The 16392-nt window shown below is 42.2% G+C and overlaps 1 protein-coding gene across 2 annotated transcripts in view; it reads left to right on the forward strand.

The window, feature by feature from the left end:
- The window catches only part of CIT (citron rho-interacting serine/threonine kinase), a 176061-nt gene that overhangs the window by 28718 nt on the left and 130951 nt on the right, over positions 1 to 16392 (forward strand). For both annotated transcript variants that reach the window (XM_010841399.1, XM_010841398.1), the window contains exons 6-7: positions 9267 to 9409; positions 10281 to 10374. In XM_010841399.1, the coding sequence (XP_010839701.1) occupies positions 9267 to 9409; positions 10281 to 10374 (237 nt within the window). The remainder of the gene's footprint in view (positions 1 to 9266; positions 9410 to 10280; positions 10375 to 16392) is intronic.

Here is a 16392-nt window from a genome sequence, read left to right on the forward strand (position 1 = left end):
GATGAAATCTGTTCCATTCTGTTTAACAGATGCCTTCCCCAATGTCCTTCCATGAAGGAGCTGCCGGTCTCCACAAAGAAAACATTGTTCTGCAACTCATTGCTTGTAGTATTGTATCTAAATTCTTTGTGCGAATCGTAAAGCTTGCTAACTTGTGCTGATATTTTTCATACTGTAGGTCTTTTCAGGCTGCCCATGCTCTGAGCCTATTACTGACTCACGAATCTATTTTCCCTTTTGTGACCTTACATGAGCTTCCTTCTGTTCATTCCCAAAGTTTTCTTCCCCCTAGTTGCACACAGGGATTTATTAGTTAAGGTATAGGCTAAGGTCATATACCAAAGAAACCCTCAAATACAGTCCAGACTGGTGGGCAGCCTGTTGTACATGATGATTCCTTTCTGTGTCTTCCTGCGCCTTAGGATGTTGTCTTCTTTGACACGCTTAAAGTTGGACCATCTCATGTCTATATGTTCCACGTGGCTGGGAGGAGAAAAGAGCAGAAAGGCAGAGCAAGCAGACTCCTTCTACACAGGTGATGCAGAAGTGGGACACATCACTTCCTCTCACGTCTTGTTGACCAGAACTTTGTCATGACTGTACACGTCTGTACTGTCTCACCGCATGGCCTCTTACTGCTGTGGGAGAAGGAAAGAATGGATTTGCGGGATCAGTTAGAGTCTGGCCCAGAGGTTAAAACAGCTCCTTTTGTAGATTAACAGATGGGGTTAGACACGAGGCCCCCAAGCTCCACCTCCCGTGGTCTTCCTTATTACATTTATACTGTCACATCCAAAACTGTTTCTAACACAACCGTGTTCGGATGTCCTGCTTGGGTTTAGTTCTTTACGTTTCTTGTCTTGCTTTTAACCCATGGGGATACCATTTTGTGGATACTTCCCTTCCTACGTAGGAGTCATTTGAAGGGGGGCTCTTCTGGGCAGTGGCCCCAGGGACTGTCTGATCACCAGCCTCTGCCATCATTGGGGGTGGGAGAGGGTTAACCAATACTGCTTCTTTGTTTATTTTATTTGAGTGAAATACGGCAGCTTAGGATCATTTTGACGGCGAGACATGTGCTGTTTTGATCTCTTGGGTAAGATGATCCAGTTTTAGGCATGTCTCAAAACTCACCAGTGCTGCTGCTTCACAAGCCAGCTGCCCATCAGAAGGAAGCTGTTATTTAGAATATAGGTTCCTTTTATTCTGTTCCTTGCTTGGTCTCTCTGGAGTCATTGGCCTTTTCAGCTTCAATTTTCTCATTGGCGAAATGAGATATTAATACGTCTTATTGACTCCAATTCGATTGCTGAGTGTGTTATTGCCTCAGGGGGTTCTTTGAGTTCTCAGTGCCTTTGAAGTAGTGGTTCTGCATGTTGGTCTTTTGAGGCATATTTCAGAGACGTGCATTTAGAGTTTCACCATTCTGGAGACTGTAGTTACGTTGTCCTGATTTGCCTGGCCCCAGTCTTCAGCATTGCTGATCCAGTAGGTCTTGCAGGGTGGGGCCCGAGTTCATATTTCTCATCGGGTCCCAGACCCCACTTTGAGAACCAATGACCTACAGCCATAGCTAGTTTCTGGTTACCACTTCTTCCTTGTGCTTCTTTAGTCATAGTGTACACATCCGAGACCCCTTTCCTTACCCTCTCAGGCCAACGAATGGTGCCTACTCCCCTGCTGTTGCTCGCCCCGGGGTGTTCAGCATCTGGTGTTCATTTCCTTTAACCCTTCCCACACCTCTACACATAGCCCTTTCCTCAGTTCATGACCTCAAATCACCTAGTTTGAGTATGGGGTCAGCTTCCTGCCAAGACTCTGGATGATTGGATGCTCAGTGAGGATTTTTTGAATAGAAGGATGACTCAGGCTGGGATTCATACTTTCTGACGTAAAGGGCCTTCTCTCTTTTTCTCTTGGTCACCTTGCCCTTCAAGAAGAAGAATTTAGGGTTTGTGCCAGGGGCTTCTCTCCTTAGAGTATCCACCCTGTCCTCCCCTGAGCCAAAGATCAGGAACACTGCGCAGGGCGGGTGACGATGCCAGCAGCAACCTTAACATTTTCATGGCACTTGCAGTCATGCTGATTGTAGTGCAGGCATTTCAAGGACATGATTCTAAGAGGCGGCCAGCACAGTATGCCTTTAACGACACCAGTATGCAAATTGGGATAGAATGCAAAGAACTATTATAAATCTACCCCCATATGTACACACATACATGCAAGCGTATGTGTGTGTATGCACACATACACATTTTTCCTTTGTTTCAAATACAACGCAACTGATGGGAATTGCCATCCCAGCACTTGGGTAGAGATGCACACACCAAGAGAGAAGCTGCCGCTCCTTCCAAACTAAACACATGTAAGATCTGCCCTTTAATTAGCATCTGCAGCTGCTGCCATCAGAAAGGTCTGTCTCTGTCGGCCGGGACGTCTTTGCTTTAAAAGAGCAAGTCCATTATAGCTCCAAGCCAGGCTGGTCTGTCAGCTGCTGTGCTTTCTCTGCCATCCACAGGGCTGTCACAGTGTTCAGGGTGGTTTTACTGTAGGGCTTTTTTGCATCCTCCTGGCTCCCTGGCCTCTATTACCATGCCTTAGTGATCACTGTTGAGGTGACCTGCAGGGAGATCTCCTATTTTTGCAGGGATGTAGGATGGTTGCTTCAGTGCGGGTGGACTGGTCATGTTTCAGCCCTTTGCTCTCAGTGATCTTGTCCTAATATGCGGAATGGCTCCAGGTAACCGCTGGAAAATTATAAGCAGCAGAAGTGAGGGCTGTATTCAAGCCAGCTTTCATACCAGGGCGTCTCTTCTGTAGAATCTTCTCACTCGGTTGGAGTAGTGACCCATGTTGCCCCTGCAGCCTCGTCAGCGTCGGGTCTTAATACAGTGCTGCATTGCAGTCACCCCAGAAGCTCCTTGAAATGCAGATGCTTGGCCCCCACCTGTGGAGCTTGATCCATGAAGAAGTTGATCCATGGAATCCACCTTTTTTGGCAAGCTTCCTCAATGGTTGGGATGAGAAAGAGACGTACTTTATAATAAACCCATTAGTATTACTGAATTTTTTTTTCCAGTTCTTTTTCATTCTACCTGAATTCCAGCTCCATGAAGGCAGGGATTTTTGTCAGTTTTTATCACTGCTATTTTTCTATTAATAATATCTAGAATAGTGCCTGGCACATAATATGTGGATGAATGTGTTTTATCCTTTTTTAAAAAAAGTGTTTCTTTATGTGGATGAATGTGGATGAATGTGTTTTATCCTTTTTTAAAAAAAGTGTTTCTCCAGGTGATTCTGGTGTATAGACAGGCTTGAGAAGCCCTGCCCTAGAGGACTTGCCAGTTTTTTTCTTGGGTTAGAAGTCACTTTTCCAGGGAGGATCCATGTCTCTCTGGGCATCTCTGAATAGTAAAAGTCAGGGATGGAGTCCTTTTAGGGGACAAGTTCGGATGCTGTGAATGATCTGTTTGGTACAACCTGGGTGGTGACTTTGGTCTAACGTGTTCATTGTGTTCTGTTCTGCTGACCTTGGTCTTTGGTTTATAGTATGTCATTTGGTATGAAGACTTGAAAACTCTTGGTGTGAGACTTGATGATGCTTTCAGAGCTCCTTTTTTTTTTTTTAACTGAAGTGTAGTTGATTTACAGTGTTGTATTAAGTTCTGCTGTACAGCAAAGTGATTCAGTTATACTTATGTACAGAGTACATTTTTATAATACTCTTTTCCATTATGGTTTATCATAGGATTGACTATAGTTCTCTGTGTTATATAATAGGATCTTGTTATTTATCCATTCTATATATAACAGCCTACATCTGCTAACCCCAACCTCCCATTCCATCTCTTCCCCCACCGCACGTCAACCACCATTCTGTTCTTTATGTAATATAATTCTGTATTTGTTTCATAGACAGGTTTAGTTGTGTCATAGTTTAGATTCAACATATAAGTGATACCATATGGTATTCATCTTTGTCTGACTGACTTCTTCACTTAGTATGATAATCTCTAGTATGTTACTGCAAATGGCATTATTTCATTCTTTTTTATAGCTGGGTAGTACTCCATTGTTGGAGAAGGCAATGGCACCCCACTCCAGTACTCTTGCCTGGAAAATCCCATGGACGGAGGAGCCTGGTAGGCTGCAGTCCATGCTAAGGGTCAGACACGACTGAGCGACTTCACTTTCACTTTTCACTTTTCTGCACTGGAGAAGGAAATGGCAACCCACTCCAGTGTTCTTGCCTGGAGAATCCCAGGGACGGGGGAGCCTGGTGGGCTGCCGTCTATGGGATCGCACAGAGTCGGACACGACCAAACTGACTTAGCAGCAGCAGTACTCCATTGTGTGTGTATACACACACACACACACACACTATATCTTCTTTGTCCATTTATCTGTCAACAGGAATTTAGGTTGTTTCCACGTCTTGATTGTTGTGAATAGTGCTGCTGTGGGCATAGGGGTGCATGTATCTTTTTGAATTAGAGTTTTGTCTGGATATATGCCAAGGAGTGGGATTGCGGGATCATATGGCAACTCTATTTTTAGTTTTCTGAGGAACCTCCATACTGTTTTCCACAGTAGCTGCACTAACTTATGTTCCCACCGACAGTGTAGAAGGGTTCCCCTTTCTGGAAACTCTTGATTTGGTATCATTTTTTTTTTTTTTGTAAATTAATTAATTTTAATTGAAGACTAATTACAGTATTGTAGTGGTTTTTGCCATACATTCACATGAATCGGCCATGGGTATACATGTGTCCCCCATCCTAAACCCCCTCTCCCACCTCCCTCCCCATCCCATCCCTCAGGGTCATCCCAGTGCACTGGCCCTGAGCGCCCTGTCTCATGCATCGAACCTGTACTGGCCATCTATTTCACATATGGTAATATACATGTTTCAATGCTATTCTCTCAAATCATCCAACCCTTGCCTTCTCCCACAGAGTCCAAAAGTCTGTTCTTTACATCTGTGTCTCTTTTGCTGTCTCATATAGGATCATTGTTACCATCTTTCTAAATTCCATATATATGTGTTAATATACTGTATTGGTATTTGGCTTCCCTGGTAGCTCAGCTGGTGAAGAATCTGCCTGCAATGCAGGAGACTCCTGTTTGATTCTTGGGCTGGGAAGGTCTGCTGGAGAAGGGATAGGCTACTCACTCCACTGTTCTTGGGCTTCCCTGGTGCCTCAGCTGGTAAAGAATCTGCCAGATGGTGATTGCAGCCATGAAATTAAGAGACGCTTGCTCCTTGCAAGAAAAGCTATGACAAACCTAGACAGCATATTAAAAAGTGAGACACTACTTTACTGACAAAGGTCCATCTAGTCAAAGCTCTGGTTTTTCCAGTAGTCATGTATGGATGTCAGAGTTGGACCATAAAGAAAGCTGAGCGCCGAAGAATTGATACTTTTGAACTGTGGTGTTGGAGAAGACTCTTGAGAGTCCCTTGGACTGCAAGGAGATCCAACCAGTCCATCCTAAAGGAAATGAGTCCTGAATGAATATTGGAAGGACTGATGGTGAAGCTCCGATACTTTGCCCACCTGATGTGAAGAACTGACTGATTGGAAAAGACCTTGATGCTGGGAAAGATTGAAGGCAGGACAGGAAGGGGACAACAGAGGATGAAATGGTTGGATGGCATCACTGACTTGACGGACATGAGTTTGACCAAGCTCTGGGAGTTGGTGATGGACAGAGAAGCCTGGCGTGCTGCAGTCCATGGGATCACAGAGAGTCAGACACGACTGAGTGACTGAACTGACTTGAAAGTCTAAAAGTGTTTTCTGAAAGTGTCCAAGTCCTGGTTCTTTATTATTTCTTTAGACTCAAGAGCAAAACTGATGAAGTTTGGTATCACCACACACAAGTTGTCTTCCCTTGGGCTCCATTCATCCCAGGATGAGTGACTATACCTCAGTAGGATAGTTTGGGGATGGGGGTCACATCGTGGGTAGCCAAATTTAGTCAGTAAGTGCCTAAACTAAGTTCTGATGGTGTGCAGTTGGGATGTTCAGTAATTTTCTGGCAGTCCAGAATCTTGTTGGAAGGTCAAATTTGATTAGGTTCTTTGATAAGGAGTTTTGTTATTTAGTGTGACTTTCTTGACCTCATGCTGTAGAGCCTCCTGCCTAGTAGCTGTTGTCATTTTTGTTGCTTATTTTCTTAATGAGCCGTTTTCAAGAAATGGAAAGTTGTTTGACCAGTAGAAAAGACTAATCTAATTTGGGAAGGGATTTTCAGCTCAGGAATTTGGATTTTCTGAATAGAAGCAAAGCTTACATATGTTTTTGCCTTTCTAAGAGATGGTTCTGATTGTCTGAACTACTTTTCATTGTCATTACAGATAGAATTTTCTTTTGTTTAAATATTTATTTGGCTGTGTCAGATCTTAGTTGCAGCATGCAGGATCTTTAGTTGCAGCACTTAAGCTCTTAATTAGTGCATGTGGGATCTAGTTCCCTGACCAGGGATCATACATACCTGGGCCCCTTTCAATGGAGTGTGGAGTCTTAGCCACTGGACAACCAGGGAAGTTCCACAAATAGAATCTTAGTGGCCAGCAGCTGCTCTGTGTTTGACTTTCTCAGTCTTAAACTTGCAATCCATTCTATTTTCTTCACGTCTTTAATAGAGCCGGATCAGAAAATTTGTAAGTGCACCATGTCGTCATAAATACGCATTGTTCCTATTTTAAGACGTTTTGGTTCTAAAAGCATGAGTACTTCTGTTATTATCTGCAATATTTTTTTGCATGTGGATATTTAAGACCTTTTTAATGGCAGTATATATTTTTAAAACAGACGTAAAAAAATTAACATTCACCCACATGCCCAGAGCGTGTGGAGAAGCAGGTTGGGATGTGTGGGTGAGCAGTAGGCAGCCAGGTGCCTTCCGCGGGCTCTTCGAGGATTGGGACAAGCAGCTTACATCTGCCTAGAATTTGGGGGAAATAAAGTCTGCATTTTAGCTGATGCTCATTCTCAGTGTTGCTGTCCTTGTTAGTTCATAATGGAAACTTCATTTTCAAATTGTCCAGTATCTGGTTGAGTATCTGCTACGTGTAAGATGCCAGGTGACGAGGGGCCCTTGGGGAGGACATGCAAGTTCCTGGTTCCTCCTGAGGTCCCTGGTGTCTGTTGACCTGGTGTTGGGCAGAGACTGTACTGACCAGCCTGAGGCCTCTGGGGACATATGCAGCTGCTCCATGTCTGACTTGGCTAGAGCCTTCTTCTAATTCTGGACTGAAAGCAAACAGAAATTTGGAGGAGGATGGAGATAATTCACATCCTGTAGTTGGCTTCTATAATGCAGTGGTTTGAGAGATTTGTGTGTGTGTGTGCTAAGTTGCTTCAGTCATGTCCGATTCTTTGCGACCATATGGACTATAACCTTCCAGGCTCCTCTGTCCATGGGATTCTCCAGGCAAGAATACTGGAGTAGGTTGCCATGCCGTTCTTTAAGAGATCTTCCTGATGCAGGGATCGAACGCGCATCTCTTAGATCTCCTGAATTGGCAGGCAGGTTCTTTACCACCAGTGCCACCTGGGAAGCCTTTGAGAAATTTAGTGTTTTTTAAAAGCTTTTAAGAACTTGCCTCTTTCCAGAAAGGGTTTGAGACAACTTGAAAGACACACACACACCCACACATATATATAGATATATAGATAAAATGGGAAATCAGAGCAAAGGACAGAAGGAGAGCTTAGGAAGTGTTGGCATGATTGCAAAGATGGTCTAAATGGATCCCAGCTTCTCCTAGCCGGAGTGGAAAGGATAGTGCCATGAATTCAGGGCAAGGAAAGGACTTGAATGGTAGTGGAGGATCTTGTGGGCGCTAGGCACAGTCTTATCCCCATTTTACAGAGGACAAAACTGAAAGGCAGAGTCACTGGGCTGAGACTTGAAACCTGCTGGGGACGAGCCTTAAAGCCTCTGGAATGTCAATCTGTTATCAGGAGGTGGAAGAATTTTGGTTTCTTCAGGTGGAAGACATTTTTTGCTAATGAAACATTTTCTCTAAGGCTGTACTTTATATTCTTCCAGTTTTTTCCCCCCTATATATATAATAACAAATGTAACAAATACTTTTTCAATCACAAAAAGTTTTAGTGTATCCTGTTTAGGGCATCACTTATCATGGGTAGCTTTCCATGGCAGAATGACTAGATCAAATCCATTTTTTTTTTAAAGATTTCTTTTTTGGGGGTATGTGTACCATTTTTAAAGTCTTTATTGAATTTGCTACAATATTGTTTTGGTTTTTTGGCTCCAAGTCCTGTGGGATCTAAGCTTCCCAACCAGGGATCAAACTTGCGCCTCCTGCACTGGAAGGCGAATTCTTAACCACTGGACCTCTAAGGAAGTCCCATCCATTCATTTTTAATATCTGCATCTTAACCTATTGTTTAGATGTATCATATTTTAGCAGTCTCTTAGTGATGGCTATTTGATTTCCAGGGCTTCTTTTTCCCATATTACAAACAATTCTGCAATGAATCTGTTTATTGACAAACTGTTGCAAATTCCTATGAAGTAAATGGTCAGAAATAGAATTACTGGTTCAAAGGGTATATATTTACATTTAAAAGTTAAAACAATTTTAAATTGGATGACTGCTTTACAGAATTTCGTGGTTTTCTGTCATACAACAAGATTCAGCCATATGTATGCCCATGACCCCTCCCTCCCCAGCCTCCCTCCCCATCCCACCCTTCTAGCTTGTCACAGAGCCCTTGTTTGAGAGTTAAATTTTTAACAGAAGTGGTCAGATTACCTTCCAAACTGTTTAAGGAAAAGATTGTATCATGTTTATTGTCTACCTTCTATATTCTGTCTGGTGCTGAGAGGAATGCAGAAAGGTTTGCAGAAAGAGGGTTTGTTGCCCTCCAGGAGTCTCCATCTATGCTGTGCATCTAATCAATCCTAGGGACTGTCTGGGGTGTCGACCTGGGTGGGTGGGTGAGTGGGTGGATTTAATTCAGCTTTTCAAACTTGCCTTGCAAACACTGTGCATGGTGTTTAGGAGGTGTCTTTATTGTATTGATTCTCTTGGGTAACGGCTGTAATTTCCTTAGGGCAGGGACCTCATCCTACATGAGACTTACAGTGTGTCTCACACATCTTCATAGCTTTGTGAAGACATTGTAATTATAACATGTCAGGCAGTATTCGAGGATCTAATTGAGAACATTTCCTTTTTTTGGGGGGGGTGTATGAAGAATGAATAACTTTGGCATTCTGTACAGGTCATGGAATATCAGCCTGGAGGGGATTTGCTGTCACTTTTGAATAGATATGAGGACCAATTAGATGAAAATATGATTCAGTTTTACCTAGCTGAACTGATTTTGGCTGTCCACAGCGTTCATCAGATGGGCTATGTACATCGGTAAGTGAGACTCTGGTAGTCTACTGAGAATTTACCTATATCACCTAAGACTTCCTAAAATGGAGTGAGTGATTTCAGCATCAAAATAATTCTTCATCCAGTTTTTAGCCAGTCTTCACCAATAATTGGCTTAAGGCAAATTGTGCAAAATGGCAGATGTTTCTGCTTCCCCATTCAACAATGAAATAGATCTAAAATTGAGTGTTCTTACATTTGCTAGTCAGATCTGTTAATGTGCCTAATAAGAGGAGCTCTTAAGTTCTTTGGAAGCTATGGTAGGAAAACCAAATTTAATTTGCACAAGGAAGTGGCCTACCACACAGAAACAGAAGACAATGTAGTCTTCTTACCTCGCTTGTTAGTAATCGACAAATGTGTTCTCCCAAATCCTCAATTGGAAAGTGTTTCTTTACATCTTCACTAAAAGGTAAATTTTATGAGCATCTGAGAATGTTGTGGGAATGGAATGCTCGTTAGTCCAGGAACCACAAAATCCTGAATAGAGTTTGGTTTTTTTTCCCATTGACTAGCCATATGACCATGAGCAAACCCCTTAGCGTCTTGTGGCCTTAGTTTTCGTAATATGAAATGTGTGTCTTGAGGAGAACTAATCCATCTAATAACAGGTATTTGTTCCCTTTCCTTTTCTGCTTCCCTCCCCCTCCCTCCCTTCCTCCCTCTATTCTTTCTCTTTCTTTTACTTTAATTTGTTTTTTAAAATGCTTATTACATATGTCCATCAGTAGGGAGGTCTGTATGGCAAAACCATAGACACTAAGATTCTTGGCCGAATCACGATCCTGGGTCTGCAGTTGCTTGATGATTGGCATGGAGAAGACAACACTAATTTATGGCCTTGATTTCCGTACAGAGACATCAAGCCCGAGAACATCCTCATTGACCGAACGGGACACATCAAGCTGGTGGATTTTGGATCAGCTGCTAAAATGAACTCAAATAAGATGGTAACAAAATAGAATAAGTTAACTTAATAGAACTTATACTACAAAGTGTTATGAGGTCCTCATAAGTTTGGAAAATATGGGATAAAGTTGAGTGACACTCTGAAGCCTTCATCTGCCAGCTGTGAAATGATTTCTCTGCGGGGTGGGTGGGGATGGGTCACAGAGCTATTTTCTAGACTTACTTGACCTGAGACCCTTTTACGTAAAATACCTGTTAATACTCTACAAAACATTTTAAGGAACATTCTTGTAGTTTGGTTAAAAAAAAAGGGGGAAATACTTTGTTTTTCCCTTCATTTTCCTTGCTTATTAATTGTCTTCTGTTACATTCTCTTTTTCATTTTAAATATTTTGATGAAATTTAACCTTATTTATCTCAAATCCTCTACTTCATATGCAGTGCAATGAAAATTAATCACTAGAGCATTTGAACCAAGCATTAAGAACCAAGTGCTCAAAATGTCAATTCTAAGTCCTGGACCTTTGGTAAAAATTAAGCTGTATTCCACATGTTAATTATTATTAAGCTGTATCCTATGTGCTAATAGGAAGGCAAGAGGGTAGCTATTGATGGTCAAGAATGAGAATACTTTAGGAAAAAGATGACAAAGTAAAAGAAAATTAGATTTTAAAAACCTCATCAAGTTGGCACATGCTAAAATGTAAATTTTCAAGTCAACTATGCAAAAAATGGTAAGTCTAAGAGAAAATCGACTTAGATTTTAAGACTCATTTCCCAACTGAATTACTTGGTGACCTGTACAAATCCTTAGGAACTTGGGCTTTTATTCTTTCTACAGAATATACTGATTCTAGTTAAAATGCAGAAATGAAGGGGGGCCTGCTCTTCAAAATACCCCCTGGCTCTGAGAGTTTAGTCCTTATAAAGGGCAGGTGGGTATTATTATATTTGGAAAAGGCTCAAGTTTGTGTTAACTCTTTGCATTCCAGGGTTTCACCTCCCTCTTCTATAGATTTGAGGCCTATTTGACGTAACTTCTTTCAGGTTCAGGCTCTTGGAAAAATAGGCTCTTTATGTTGTGTGAGGTCAGGGTTTTTCAGCCTCAGCATTGGTTGTCCTCCCCTCAGATTATGTGCTTATAATCTCTTCTACTTGATCATTACATTAATAATGAGAGTATCAAAGAATTTTATGTTTTAAAGTGAAAGTGTTAGTTGCTCAGTTGTGTCTGACTCTTTGTGACCCTGTGGACTGTAGCCCACCAGGCTCCTCTCTCCATGGAATTGTCCAGACAAGAGTACTGGAGTGGGTTGCCATTTCCTTCTCTAACAGGTCTTCCTGACCCAGGGATTGAACCTGGGTCTTCTGCATTGCAGGTAGATTCTTTACTGTCCGAGCCACCAAAAATTATGTATAATTCGGAAACAGGCATGAAAACTTAGGTGTTGGATTTAGTGGATTAAAGTACAGGAAAAAAAGTTAAATTATACAAAATTCTACCATCTGGGATTCAAAAACCTATGCCTTGCATTAGTGATCTTAAATTCAGGCATCTAGAAATAAAATGAAGCATGGGTATGTAGTCAGAGCCACACGCATTTTAATCGAGAGAATTCTCTGTGGTGGAGGCTGTCCTGTATATTGTAGGATGTTTAGCTGCATCCCTGGTCTCTACCCGCTAGATGCCAGTAGCCTCCCCTCCAGTTGTGACAACCCAGAGTAACTCCAGACATTGCCCAGCGTTCACTGGGGGACAGAATCACCCTTGGTGGAAAACCTCTGCCATAGATGGAGAAACATCAGAAGGCTTAACAGAGCTGGCAATATGTGTTTGATTAGAAAGCCTACTTGGAGAACTGGATCATGATCCAGAGTCATTGCTTAGAAAACAAATGGGAATAAAGAGTAAGGTCCTGGGATTTCCCTGGTGGTCCAGTGGTCAAGAATCCATTTTCCAGTGCAGGGGACACGGCAGTTCCATCCTTGGTGGGGGATATAAGATCCCACATGCTGTGGGGCAATTGAGCTGGTGCACCACAGCAAGAGAAGCCCCTGTGTCACAACTAGAGAAAATAGAGGCCACGTATCACAATGAAGACACAGTACAAACAAGAAAAAAGCAGAGTAAGGTCTCTGCATCTGAAGTTACTCTCTTCAGAGCCCTCGGTGGAGATGGGACTGCTTTTCATTTCCGATTTGTTTTCCAGTGCTGCAAACTGCCTTTTTCAGGTCTTCAGATGGTAGCAACATTCCCTTCAGGTGATGAGCCTGCTGCTGCTAAGTTGCTTCAGTCGTGTCCGACTCTGTGTGACCCCACAGACAGCAGCCCACCAGGCTCCCCCATCCCTGGGATTCTCCAGGCAAGAACACTGGAGTGGGTTGCCATTTCCTACTCCAATGCATGAAAGTGAAAAGTGAAAGGGAAGTTGCTCAGTCGTGTCTGACTCTTGGCGACCGCATGGACTGCAGCCCACCAGGCTTCTCCATCCATTGGATTTTCCAGGCGAGAGTACTGGAGTGGGCTGCCATCGCCTTTTCCAGGTGATCAGCCTAGGAGCAAATGAACTCAGGTTTATTTGCAGCTCAGTGGTCAAACCCTGATTTTTTTTGGTCAAGGAGATAATGACCCTCAGTTTTACTCACTTGAAAATGCTGTAGCTCCTCTCCTCTTAGAGAATCTTCTCCCCAGAGCTTTGTGCTCTTAGAGCCTGAATGTGTAAAGCAGTTGAGGAGGAATTTTTGGCACTGTTTTAAGTGCAAAGGCCTTTTTGTTATAAACAATCAGTAATTTGCGGTCTAGATCAAGTCAAGTATAGATATAGAATTAAAACTTTTTTTTGTATTTTTGATCAGTGGTGGTGGGTAAAATATGTTTCCTTTAAATAGGATGTTTTATAGGTCTAAAGTAGGTTTTAAAAGTTTTTTTAGATTTAAAATATACTATATAAAATATAATTTGGAAATTTCCTGGCAGTCCAGTGGTTAGGACTGTGTACTTCCACCGTAGAGGGCTATGAGTTTGATCCCTGGTCAGGGAACTAAGATACTGCATGCCTCATGGCATGCCCCGCTCCCAAATACACACACACACACACACACACACACACACACACACACACACTCTCTCTCTCTCTCTCTCTCTCACTCACTCATACACTCATTGGAATTATTGTATGTTATCCCAAATCCATTTATCATTTTCCTTGCCACTGCCACATATTGTCTATGTATTTTGGGTACTTGTGAATCTTAGCTCTGTTGAGTTTCTCACCTTCCATTGTCGTTATTTAAGCTTTTTAGTCAGAATGTTGCTTGAGGGTATTTCTGTTAGTGAACACAGGTGGACCATATTGCCTGGAGGTTTGGGTGTTGAGCAGAGATGTCACCCACTTCCCCTTATTAGAATCTCAGAGAATGGCAGATAGCTAACAGTTCCTACCTGTCTCAGTTCTCATGAAAACAATTGTAAGGAGATTATAAGTAAAGAGCATTATAGCATGTTAAGTGATAATCACTACCATTTAGCAGTTGGAAACCCATAGGAGATAACCCTTTTTGAGATTTATGGAGTAGTGAAAAGATTTTATTACTTTTCCATGAGAAGGACAACATAGTGAGAATATTTCCTCCCCTGCTTCTGCAGGTGTGTATCTGTGCCCTGGGCAGCTAGAGGAGGAAAGTTAAGTTCAAACAGTTTTCTGTATAAGCATGTTCAGAGAAGGGGATTGGGAGGAAGAAGATGGGTTTTCTTACCTTCCTCTCTGTCTGCTTTTTGCTTGTTAAAGAATCTGCTAGTTTTGTAATCTAAAACAGTCTGCTGGGTTAATCTCTCTCCTTTTCTTCCCTCTCCTTCCCCTTGCCTCCCTTTCTTCCCCCTCTATCTCTCCAAAATATGACAGACTTTTCTGTCTCCTGGTCATCTGATTATTGCCTGCTCCTGAACTTTGTATACTTTCTTCCCTGTCAATACAGGGAAAATCAAAGTTCAGTAAAACTGGGATCTTGTTAGATGATGTACTGCAGGCAGGCTGGGCTCCTAGTACACGGTCCCACCTTTAACTTCTCACCCAGATTGGCTGGGTGTGAATTGCCACCAGAGAAGAGTGAAAGGATCTTACAAAATCCCTATCAGGAATTGTGAGATTACATGTTGAATAGGTTTAATGTACTTGGAGGTCAGTAACAAATGGAAACTTAGTAGTCCTTGAAATTGAAAGTTTCTCAGTCATGCCTGACTCTTTTTGACCCCATGGACTATGCAGTCCTCAGAATTCTCCAGTCCAGGATTCTGGAGTGGGTAGCCTTTCCCTTCTCCAGGGGATCTTCCCAACCCAGAGATTGAACCTGGGTCTCTCACATTGTAGGCGGATTCTTTACTAGCTGAGCCACAAGGGAAGTCCAAGAATAATGGAGTGGGTAGCCTATCCCTTCTCCAGGGGATTTTCTGACCCAGGAATGAAACCAGGGTCTCCTGCATTGCAAGTGGATTCTTTACCAACTGAGCTATCAGGGAAGCCCAAGTAATTGTCATTATAAGTCTTTGTTAATAGTAATTACTGTAGTAGGAGATGTACAGAAAAAAAGCTAGGGAATATTTTTCTTAAAATTTTGGAAACTTGCAAAATTATTGGACATAAAATGTATACAGTCACTTACCTGTTATGGAGCAGAAATCAGTTGCAGAGTTATCTGGCTCTCTGATAAGTCTTTGTTTGAAAATGAGGAATTCACAGTTTATACCTCTTGCTGGGTCATGCTGATAAACATGACCTGGTCAACTTTCTTTCAACTCTGGTTGTGAACAAGTGACCAAGCCCTGGGAGCTGTAAGCAAGGAGAACTGAATATTCCCAAACAATCCAATGTGATGATAAAATAAACCCTGATATGTAGAAATGATTAATATTTGAGGATTGTGTTTTAATGGTTCTGCAGAACAACCAGGCATAAAGGGTAAGCATGTAATCAACGATACAGTGAAATTACCACTACCTAGTCAAACCAGGATGTTACAGTTTTCCTTCTCTTGTTTTTATGTATTTTTTATAGTACTTTAAAAAATATTATTTATTTCCAGTTCAGTCACTCAGTCATATCTGACTCTTTGTGACCCTGTGGACTACAGCATGCCAGGCCTCCCTGTCCATCACCAACTCTCGGAGTTTACTCAAACTCATGTCCATCAAGTTGGTGATGCCATCCAACCATCTCATCCTCTGTCGTCCCCTTCTCCACCCACCTTCAGTCTTTCCCAGCATCAGGTGCTTTTCAAATGAGTCAGTTCTTCACATCAGATGCCAAAGTATTGGAGTTTCAGCTTCAGCATCTGTCTTTCCAATGAATATTCAGGACTGATTTCCTTTAGGATGGACTGGTTGGATCTCCTTTCAGTCCAAGGGACTCTCAAAAGTCTTCTCCAACACCGCAGTTCAAAAGCATCAATTCTTCAGTGCTCAGCTTTCTTTATAGTCCAACTCTCATATACATACATGACTACTGGAAAAACCATAGCTTTGACTGGACGGACCTTTGGCAAAGTAATGATCTGCTTTTTAATATGTTGTCTAAGTTGGTCATAGCTTTCTTCCAAGGAGTAAGTGTCTTTTAATTTCCTGGCTGCAGTCACCATCTGCAGTGATTTTGGAGCCTCAATAAATGAAGTCTGTCACTGTTTCCACTGTTTCCCTGTCTATTTGCCATGAAGTGATGGGACCAGATGCCATGATCTTAGTTTTCTGAATGTTGAGTTTTAAGCCAACTTTTTCACTCTCCTCTTTCACTTTCATCAAGAGGCTCTTTAGTTCTTCTTGCTTTCTGCCATAAGGGTGGTGTCATCTGCGTATCTGAGGTTATTGATATTTCTCCTGGCAATCTTGATTCCAACTTGTGCTTCACCCAGCCCGGCATTTCGCATGATGTACTCTGCATATAAGTTAAATAAGCAGGGTGACAATATACAGCCTTGACATACTGTTTTCCCAATTTGGCACCAGTCTGTTGTTCCATGTCCAGTTCTAACTGTTGCATCCTGACCTGCATACAGGTTTCTCAAGCTGG

Source organism: Bison bison, unplaced genomic scaffold, assembly GCF_000754665.1.
Source record: "Bison bison bison isolate TAMUID 2011002044 unplaced genomic scaffold, Bison_UMD1.0 scf7180017864160, whole genome shotgun sequence".
In the NCBI taxonomy this organism is placed as follows: Eukaryota; Metazoa; Chordata; class Mammalia; order Artiodactyla; family Bovidae; genus Bison; species Bison bison.